Source organism: Zingiber officinale, chromosome 2B (genome assembly GCF_018446385.1).
Source record: "Zingiber officinale cultivar Zhangliang chromosome 2B, Zo_v1.1, whole genome shotgun sequence".
NCBI lineage: Eukaryota > Viridiplantae > Streptophyta > Magnoliopsida > Zingiberales > Zingiberaceae > Zingiber > Zingiber officinale.
Window position 1 is genome coordinate 64,685,967 of NC_055989.1, and position 11,245 is coordinate 64,697,211.

The window sequence follows — 11,245 nt, forward strand, 5'->3', positions numbered from 1 at the left end:
TGTCGATCATCTACGTGTTTGCTCATGGGTAAATTGCATGGTTGACTTGAACCATTCCAAAAAAGTCAACTATGGAAGGCCGAGTTGGGGTGTTTAAGAATAACTAAATCAGTCAACGAGCAAAAAGTGTGCGTACATGCATGCAATTAAGTTCAAAACTATCTGTCTAATTTTTATCATCATAATTTATTATGATAGTAAAATATGAAATCAGTAATCTCAACCCGTGATCACAAAGAGATAAATCAGACAGTTATAATTAATTATAATGATGAATTTTTTTTTAAAATAAATTATTATATGAGAATGGTAATTAAAGTTATGATTTACTCTGTTGTGAAATCACAGTGAAGAACATTTGGGATAAATGAGTCACTTTTGCCACATAAGCCACTCTACCAAACCTTTGGGTGCTGCCCAATTTAATGCACTAAAAGTCAAACCATATGCCCTCCGATTCCACGAGAGAAACGTCATCGTCTCAGGGGACATACAAAATCTGCGTCGTCGTTTCCTTCCGTGGAAATTTCCTCAACGCTTCCCGGGTCGCTTACACAGAACGACCGCGATTTCGTTTGTCAACGATCCCGTTTCGTTACCTGGTGACTCGCCGTTTACTGTGGGGGAGGAACGCAAACTGCATCGTTGACATGGGCACGACTCAACGCCTGCTGCTTGAGCGGTCTTTTTCGCACAACGCGGAGTTTAGGAAGAGAACTGATTCGATGCTCTGACAATTAATTTTTTTTTTTTAAGAAAAAAAAAAGCCCGTAAGACTTTCAAAACTTTCTCTAAAACAAGAGACCAATAAAATTAAGATGCTAAACGAACCATACCCAATTAAATTTCGTGTTAAGTTCATTTGATAAAATAACTGAACTGAGCTTAAAATCAATCAAAGAACTGAATATATATAAATTTATTCATTTAATTTAATAAGTTATTAAATTTGTTCATTAAATTTATTCATTTAATTTAATAAGTTATTAAATTTAAGCGTGTGGGCCTCATGATTGACTTCCCCTTCACTTCTTTCTCTCCTTTCTCAGGAATTAATTCAGATTCCATTAATAATAAGAGGGCACGGCACATTTGTGTGCCTATAAGTAAACACTTTGCCTTCCCTCAACATCGACACACCATAGGGTTTTCGATCCTCTTTCTTTACATCCTTTGATTTCGTCTGTCTCATCTACAAGTCAGAAGATGGCTGGAACTGGAACTGGACCTGGAATGTTACGCAGCAGCCCCGACTGCAAGAAGAAAAAAGCACAAGCGAGTTTGTTACCTCCGAGAAGAGGGGAGATCAAGCGTCGGATTCTTAATGATCTCATCTCTGCGGCAAAGCGCTGTCTGTTCGTCAGCTGCTACTCTTCGTAGCTATGTAATGTTGTCTTGGACTTTCTCTTCTGTCTCGACCCGGCTTTCATTTATTCTTTTTTCCTTTGGTAGTTAGCTACCGTTGATACAGAGGGGTAAAATATTTGTTGCATGTATTCGATTTAAAAGATCTTGTAGAACATATGAACAGTGCAAAAGAATAGCAATTCATACAAACATTATTCGACAAAAAGAAAAATTAATCGAAGAGCAGATGAAGGGCAATATGATGTATGCCTTTTGGTTATATGGCATTATTGATGAACTGACATTTAAAATTACTAAGTCGGCAGTCTCATGGTTGCCGCTGTTAGAGAAGATTTTTTAATAGAATTGTCGCACGAAGAAATAGTAGAGAATTCTTAGAGATGATCGCATACTGCTTTGGTGAAGTCGGTGGTCGATGAACTCCCGCCAAGATCAACGGTCCGGTACTTTCCTTCTGAAATGGTATTGAGAATGGCATTGTGGATTTGGTCGGCCTTGTCGTTCAAGTTCAGGTGCCGGAGCATCATGACCGAACTCAGTAGGAGAGCAGTTGGATTTGCAAGGTTCTGGAAAGAAAATTGAATTGCAAAATAGATCAGACTATAAATTAACATGGGCATTCATTACAAACTAACAGAAAACAAGAATACTGGCATCAGACTTTGTAATTGGTCATAAAACAAGGTGACATTTAACAAAATCTTCAACAATAACAGCGACCATGCAGCTTTATTTTTGTTTCAAAAATAAAATTCAATTATCTGGTCATCTTGATTCGGACATAGGAGCCCCCACTTTCTTTGTTCAAAATCAATATTAACTTACATGGTTCGATTAGACCATAACTCTTGTACACAGTCGACGGTTAGACCTTCTGACAGTTCGGGCTCTGATATCAATTGTTAAGACCACCACAATGTTATGTTATGTTATGATATTGTCCACTTTGGGTCTAAACTCTCATGATTTTATTTTTAGATTCTACCTAAAGGATTCGTACCAATGGAGATATCTTTTTTTTATAAACACATGATCTTTTCCATGTGGGACTATGTTTGTAACTTTACAACCACAATAATAGAAACCGAAAGCAATATAAAATTATTGATGAAATAATAGAAAACAAATAATAAATACTTTTTTATGTAGGTATAAATATATTCAATTAATTTATTATACCAATGTTTCTCATCTATATGGTACAAATAGTTTGATTTCATATTATTTATTAGTAATACCAATGAATGAAGCAGTATGCTCTTCTTGAATTGTAATCACTGCCATTTCATTAACTCCTATATCAAATAAATTTGTTTTGATTTGTCTTATTATCTTTTGTGTATTTGAAAGTTCCATATTGATTTCACCAATTTTATTGTTCTAAAATGGGCCGATTGAATTCTTTTATCTGCCAAATCATGAGTAGACAGAGTATTCAAATGATTTGGTCGATTTGAACTTTGTCAATCAACAAACAAAGACAAGATATCAATTAATAGACAAAGGATTATACCTTGCCAGCGATATCAGGAGCTGAACCATGAACAGCTTCTGCTAGAGCAATGCCATGTTCACCAATGTTGCAACTGGAATACAGCCATAGTCTTATTAGTTCAGTTTAGAAATATCGACCTATAAAAGAAAATCACATTTACCTAGGAGTTAAGCCCAGCCCTCCAATCAGGCCAGCACAGAGATCACTTATTATATCACCATAAAGATTGGGCATCACCAATACATCAAAGAGAGAAGGATTTCTCACGAGCTGTCACATTTAAACAAAAGGATCATAACAAAAAAATGTGGCCTTAATGTCTTATATTTATTGTTCACTGCCATTATATCATGAAAAAAAAACAATATGGATCATAATGGTATTTCCATCAATAGATTATACTTTTTAGCTAACTTCAGACAAAAGTATAACTTATGACTTTCTTTAGGCTGCATTTACTAGGATGTACAACTAGAAGGAGGAAAGAGAGAGAGAGATAGAAAACAGCACAAGAAATATGTGTCAGCCGTCCATGATTCATGTACAACTGGCTGTCTTTCAGCCTTTCCTCTCAATAGCCACCCAAGTAAACCAAGCCTAAAGCATAAGGATTAACACAAAATATTTGAATTAATGGAAGAAGATTTATGATTTTTTCAGTCATTCATATCAAGTTCTTTGCAGAATGTTGTAATTCAATATCAAGTTATGGTTTGTAGTTCTTTAGATAACACCATAAAGTCCTAGAGGTGGTGATGATCATATATGATAAGAAGAATTACAGTAATATTGTAGTGCAAGTTAGTAACCCCTAGTCAACACATACCATCATACAGCAGTTGTCGATGATGACTTCCTCATAAGTTATCTCTGGGTATTTCTCTGCAACCTCACGGCAACACTGCAAGCAAGAAGCCAATAAGGCAATAACCTCTGATATATACATTTAAGGCATGAAAGTCCTAGGTAGCTATATTTGCACTAGTAACTACCCTACCTTGAGAAAAAGACCATCAGTCTTCCGCATAATATTGGCTTTGTGTATAGCAGACACCCGTTGACGGCCATTTGCTTTTGCATAATGAAAAGCATACTCTGCTACCCTTAAACTTGCTTGTCGAGTAATAATTTTCAGACTTTCTACAACACCTCTTACAACCTAGAATAACGCACAGAGGTACATCAAGAACCATCAACAGATCATACCAAAAATATGAAATGATAATCTAAATTTGTGCCAGGTGTACCTGATGTTCAAGACCACTATATTCCCCTTCTGTATTTTCACGGATGGTTACAAGATTCACATTATCATATCGGGTTTTGTAGCCTGGAAGGCTGTAGCATGGTCTAACATTGGCATAGAGACCTAGTTCTTTCCTTAAGGTGAGATTCAGTGAGCGGTGGCCTTTTCCAATAGGAGTAGCCATTGGACCTTTCAGTCCAACACGATTTCTCCGAACTGATTCCAGACTTTCCCATGTGAGAAAGCTCTCTGTTCTCGGATCTACTTTGTCGCCCACAAAATGCTCTTCCCATTCTATTGGAATTTGTGCTACATTGAACACCTGGAAGAACAATCATTTAATGGAGAAGTTAGATTAGAATGATCATGCCATGATCTTCAACAGATATGAAATCAAAGAATGTCTGCAACTTCGAATCTTATGGCTTAATTTTCTACTTTCATTCTTCTTTTCCTTTGCCTTCATTTTTTTTTCCTGGCATATTCACCTCAGCAGTAGGAAGTTGCAAATGAAAATCTTCTAAAGAAAAGTTGAAGTCATCATAATGTCTCACTTTAATCTAAACTACAACTATTCCTCATAATTTGGATCACAATGCATCTTATTCATAACTGAAGTATTGGCTCCGTCTAAATCAAGCAACATATGAAACATATGTCAAGTATGGCAATTGGTAAATCAATGATGGTGAGTTTGGTTTACAGAATAAAATAGATAAGGAATGCCAAAAAATATTCCAAGAGAATAAAATAGATAAGGAATAGAAGAACAATAAATATTCTTAGTTTGATTCATGGATAAGGAATAGAAGAACAATAAATATTCTTAGTTTGATTCATGGAATGCAATAGATATAGAATAACTTATAGAAGCAGAAATGCAATAAAAAATATACAAGCACATTTTCACAATGAAATAAAAAATCCACGCATAAATAATTTATTTGACATGTCTTAGTCACACAATCGAATAGACTGGCCTGCCATTTGGCTAGATCAAACCATCAGATCTGGCATGCCTAGTCTGCTCCCTAGGCCCAACCAACCCACTCACCCCACTCAAACCATTTGGCACATCCAACCTGGTTAGCAACTTAGCAGCGTTGTAAATGGCGGTAGGTGGCCACCTAGGCGATTGAATCTTGTTTTTACTATTTTTATATATAATTAAATAATATATTAACTAAAGGATAAAACATTAAATAAAAGATTAAAAAAATTAAAAAAATACTATAAAATATATTAATTAAAAATTAAAAAGTTAATCTAAATATATATATTTTTAAAATAAATAATAATATTTTAAATATATATATTAAATTAATAGGATAATTTAATTGGACTTTAATTAAGCCTATTTTAATTATCCTAATCATGATTATAATTATTAATCTAAAGTTTCGATTATATCCTAAGTTCAAAAATAAACCTATTCTATTTGGCGATCGACTTCAGTGTTTCAGTGTCGGACGCGTCGCCTAAGCCTGGCGACGAGTCTGACCCCTCGCCTAGGCTCGATGATGGGTCCAAACCCGTCCCGGTGCCTGGACACATGGCCCGAGCTCGATGACACGTCCGGACGTGTCGCCCAAGTCCAAATCGAAAACGCTTTACCACCGCCTAAACACAAGACGGTGCGGTTCAAGGTGGTGCGGTTAAGGTCCACCTCTCGCCTAGGCGGCACATAGGCGGCTACCTAACCCGCCATTTAGAATACTGTTGGTCAGTCTAATCAAGTGAATCAAATGTGTTATTTGAAGAATGAAATAGATAACAAATAGTTATTGCTTCTTTATTCCTAGATAATCGGACGATTATGCATATATGGCAATAGATCATTTTGGTCTCAAAAACTTACAAGACAACTGTACATGAAAGAAAATTTGCTAGATGTGAATGGCATTGATTCACTACTTCTAGTATACCAAGATAAATAAATTCTTAATCTACGACTGTGCTACAACAGGCTAGGCTCACCTTATGCACCCTTAAAATCACAAGATATATTTAATGTCAAATGTCTTCATAGTAATTATGATTTGTTTTGGTAGAGAAGAGGGAAAGGAATGAAACACATAAGGCACATGAATGGACATTTTTTCATGTGTCTCCCACTCTCCTCGTCCGTCCTATTCATCCATGCAGTAAAAAAAATACAAATTCCAAGTAACATAATGCCTGCATTACACAAAGGATATAAGGTGATGATTGATTTCAAGAACATAAAAAATCAGGTATTTAGCATCATTTATTTTAAAAAAAAATATTAAAAAAAACTCAATGAAGCATTCATTTAGAGCACTTGCCTTTGTTATGGAAATAATTTTCCTTTTTTCACTTTTTTTTCTTTGAGAAGGAAAGTTATTAGGAACAAACTTTTTAAGGGCTAAAACCAGAATTTTCTGTCTGGCTGGAATCTAGGAGTAAACTACATTGGCATATGAAAACACATCCAGTAGCAAGCATGTTTCTGGGCCGAGCATACGAATGAGCTATGATAAAACAGCAGGAAGATAGAGTGGTTTAAGAGAGGCCTAAATATACTATCAGATAGTAATAATTCATATTTGGCTCTTCCTAGATAGTCTGATTAGAGCCGATATACAGACTCTAGTCTGATACAATTGTTAGCATAAGTTTTCTGGACAGCTCCACTTTAACTCATTATAGAATAAAATTACTAAAAGTGGGGATATTAATGCGAATGAAATAAACAAAATTACTAAAATAACTTGGTCCAATAGAATAAATCAGTTCAGGAATATGCAATGCATTTCTATCATATTCTTGATTTATTTTAATGAACTTAACACATTTTGTCAAAATTCCTATTAGACTAGCAGTTTTTAAATGAAGTTCAGACCTGGAGCAGCTCCAAGTCCAATAGGTTGAAGTTTTTCCTCATCCCAATCTTTTAAAAAGACAAAAATATGGATGTTCTTGGATAAGTTTTTAGTTCTGCAGTATTCTACCTCGGTGAGCCCAAGGAGGTTGGAGAGCATCATCTCATGGTGAACCCATTGAGTGGCAATGGCCAAGTGGGAAGTGATACGTAAAAGAATTTTCTTTTCCATATCTTTGAGGTAGATGTTTTTTTTCCATCCAATTTGGGGATAGACATTATAATATCAGTTAGAGAAACAATCTCAATATAAAAGAAATCCACGTGTTTTTCTAAAAGAAAATATAGACAATATGATTCTTTTTTCAATTTGAAAGAACTGGTTTGAGCAAATTAAGTATCACCTTGGTAATGAATTGGATTAAATTTTTAACATGTTAGTAATTGGTTTTGCCAGGATAATCGTCGCGTGGTTCTGCGCAAATGCAGTGTGTTTCTTCACTCCATAAGCTTAAGCGTCAAAACAAGTAACTAATGTGAGACCATTTAAAACAATGACTGATTTAGTAAAAATCTACACAAGAGGCTTCAATCCAGTTGTTAAGTTTGTTTTAATCATTAACAATTTTCTATTATTTTTTTATTCGCTCTTCTGTCTTGCTAGATCATTAGTTGAGGCATTGAACCTTCTGTAAAATCAATGATGAACCACACAAATTTTCCTAAGGTTGCTCCATCCAACTTCATATGAACATTAAAAACCAAGGAACCTTAAAGATAGCATAGTACAAAAGTTAAACAATAATGAAGTTAAAAATAAAAGAGATAATACATAACAAGGGGAAAAGTATATCTACTCAAGTTCTCTTAAGTCTTTTGTGTTTCGCAGATTTTAGATGGTTATAAATGGATAAATAGTAATCAAAGTTCAGAAAATCAAATTAAAGAAAACATACAGTTTAGAATAAAATGTAGCCATTAATATACATAATTATTGTTAAAGTATTTCATATCAAATGATTCACTCAATTGACCACATGTTATGTACTTCAGTACTCGGAGGAGCTTATGTTAAAGGGAAAGGTATTCGAGAAAGTAATAGCCAGGTATATGCATAAAAGAAACATAAAAATCCATGAACATAACCATAAGTTTGTCTAGGCCTGAGTATTATCAACAAGTAACCAACCGATTTGCGTCAGAGTTGAGCGTCCAATAATGCTTAATAATTAAGTTTGAATTTGAGTTTTAGTGCATTTAAAATTAAGGTTACTTGGATTACCAAAAAAAAATTATGGTTACTTGGGGGCACCTGTATATTTTACTCAAATAAAGCAGAAACCTGAAAACACCTGCAGGTTCGAGTACTCATTATAACCTTAAGCAGATAATTAATCGGTTTGCAGTGGACATTAAATGGATTTGGGTCCAGGCAATCTTCAAAAATACGTGTGGCCAACTCACTGTCATCCCTAATATGATCAAGAGAGACATGTACTCATTTCTAACCTGATTAAGTTTATTGAAAAGAACCGTCAATTGATTGAGAATTAGTGTGGTTTCAGAATTACATCAAAAACAATCATATGGCATGCTAATTCTAGCATTGAATCCAAAAACCTTGAGAATCATTTACTTTTTCCTTCAATAAAAAAAAACAACGAACGCAAAGGACACTATGTCAATTAACATTAAACCAGTCTTCAATCCAAAATCAGATTAAAAGTGGCATGGAAAATATTTTTACAGAAAGAACAATGCTAGCTTCACAGAAAGGACCTTCTTAACAGATTCAGCAATTTCGGGCCCAATTCCATCACCCGGAAAGAGAGTAGCGCGAATTGGTTCACTAGGAGAGGTGTCAGTTGAGAACGATTGCCCCAAAGCAGGATAAAGCCGACACGAAGAATGGTTGAGCAAGGTCCTTTGCACGAGTCGTCGAAGCGCCATGGATAGGGGTGTCACAACAGATCAATCTGCGCTATTGACAAAAAAAACAACTACATTTCAACACCAACAACCCAAGGGAATTTCAAACAACGCATCAACTCCCCAGCGCAACAACAACACTTTCACATGAATCCAAACCCTAACCGATAAAGCAACAAAATTGGAACTCGAAATCAATAGAACAGCCGTAGATAGCCGCAAGAGTAACGGATCCCCTTTTTCTCAAATCAAAAAACAAAGGAAAAAAAAGAATAAAACGAAAGCAAAAGTATGTGCTACAGATATGGGAGAAGGGGAATAGGGTTTACATGCGTTCTCCAACCGCGATCGCTATCAAAAATTGCTCCTTGGGTGCTACAAGGAGACAGAAGAAGAAGAAGAGATCTCAAACCGCGCAGTTAAAAGGAGATGCGTCTTATCGTCTGCAGATGCCCTCGAACCCGGTCGATCTATTTTTAGGTCGTGTCGGGCCAACTAGACCCCATTAACGCCTGTTTACTCGGAAGGACGGAATTGTAGAAATCTTTACCCTGTTTATTTCGTAAAAATAAATAAATATTTCTTTTATTTACCCAATGAGTAGACACGGATTTACCAATCTATTCATGAATTATTTTTTAATCGACATGAATAAATTTAATATTCACTCCAATAAAACTTCTTTATATTTATTTAATAATAAAAATAAATAAGAATCAAATTTTAATTTTTTAATAGTCGGCTTAAGTTATGCTATAAATTTATCTAATCACTTATTCAAGAGAAGATTGTCTACATTGAATTATCAAACTATATATATATATATATATATGAAAAATGATATGCACAAGAAAAAAAACTCAATGAAAACCTCAAGGATAGACACATAAAATGATGGGACCCACAAAAAGTGAAATGGTGGACCATGACTTTATGTGTCTATCATTGAGGTTTTTATTGAGTTTTTTTCCTTGTGCATATCATTGCTCTATATATATATATATATTTTGATCCGGTAGTAAGGTTGGGGGACCCCCTTTAGAGGGGAGTCAACGCCACGTAGAGGTCAAAAGGAAAAAAGGTCAACCTAAGGTCTGTCCGACCGGTCGAGCGAGTCCGAGCGAGATCGAAGACAACCCGATGAAGAGTCAGGTTTCCGACGCTCATGGTGAACAGGGTCGCCGAGCCGAGCGGGTAGCCCGCTCGGTCGAGACGTAAAGCAGCAATGCTGTGAAGGAACAGTCGCAGCCGAGCACGTGATGGAGTGAAATCTTCCCGGTCGGATCGATACCTACATCCGGTCGGACCGATGCCTGCCGAGCGGATGGACGCTCGGCTCGGGGAAAAAAGGAGACAAGGACAAGGGAACATAGGAGAACATTTTCTGACAACAGGCATGTTCGACGACCAAGCCATACGCAGAATCCTGCGACAGAAGGTTCTGATGTCCCATCAGAGAGGTGCTCAGACTGTAGCAGTATGTTGTCAGGCATGCTCCTCTGGTAAGCCCATACTAAGGTATGGTAAAGGACACGTGTCCACCTCGGTATGTGTGCATAAGCCTCCCCACAGCTCTATATAAGAGCCCTCAGACTTCGCTGGAGGTACGCGATCTATCATCTTGAGAGCCACTTCATCGTTTTCCTCTTGCCTGACTTGAGCGTCGGAGGGTCATCGCCGGGAACCCCTTCCTGGCTCGACTTCCTTGCAGGTTCACCGGAGATCCATACGGCCGGTCAGAGATCCACATCATCAGTTGGAAGAGCGTCACGTGCCCAGCATCCATCTACTCAGCGTTCGGACAGGATCAAATTGGCGCCGTCTGTGGGAACGCACCTGCATCCGAGCGGAAGAGATGGACGAAGATGGACGACCGCACACCGTGATGCTCTCCCAGGAGGAGCTCGACGCTCTAATCGAGCCAAGAGCAGCTAAGCTCTTGGAGCAACAGAAATAGAAGACGCAAGCCAAGCGACTGGAGCAACAAGCGACGTCAGCGTCAGGAGGCAGAGCGGAAGCACCGCCTGCCCCGGTTCCATTTCATCGGGCCCTATTCCGTACGCCTCCTGAAGTCGCAACAGCTAACCTTGATCGAGGATCTTCATCCGACGAGGCGCCCAAGCGAGACTACAGAAAAGGCAAGGCTCCCCGAACGGACGCCTCCCCCGAGCGGATCAACCGACAGTTTTCAGAGGTCATCCTGCGGGACCCTCTGCCCAAGCATTATGTTCCCCCGGCAATCGGGGAATACAACGGAACCACCGATCCGGACGACCATCTAGGAAAGTTCGACAACATAGCTACACTACATTGATACACAGATGGAGTGAAATGTCGGGTGTTCCTTACCACCCTCTTGGGATCG

General features: G+C 37.4%; 1 protein-coding gene across 2 annotated transcripts; it reads right to left on the reverse strand.

Annotated features, from left to right (window-relative positions):
- Positions 1-1,579: 1,579 nt before the first annotated feature.
- LOC122045728 (isocitrate dehydrogenase [NAD] catalytic subunit 5, mitochondrial-like) lies at positions 1,580-9,351 on the reverse strand. 2 transcript variants are annotated; one of them, XM_042606076.1, is made up of 8 exons: positions 9,210-9,351; positions 8,731-8,932; positions 4,111-4,431; positions 3,861-4,022; positions 3,690-3,764; positions 3,024-3,133; positions 2,882-2,954; positions 1,580-1,934 (listed from the first exon to the last, which is right to left on the reverse strand). In XM_042606076.1, the coding sequence occupies exons 2-8, from the start codon at positions 8,899-8,901 to the stop codon at positions 1,743-1,745; spliced, it is 1,104 nt and encodes a 367-aa protein (XP_042462010.1). In that variant the 5' UTR covers positions 8,902-8,932; positions 9,210-9,351; the 3' UTR covers positions 1,580-1,742. The 2 variants fall into 2 exon arrangements, with proteins under 2 accessions (XP_042462010.1, XP_042462011.1); XM_042606077.1 differs by having other exon boundaries at positions 8,731-8,927; positions 9,210-9,347.
- Between the last annotated feature and the right edge of the window lie 1,894 nt (positions 9,352-11,245).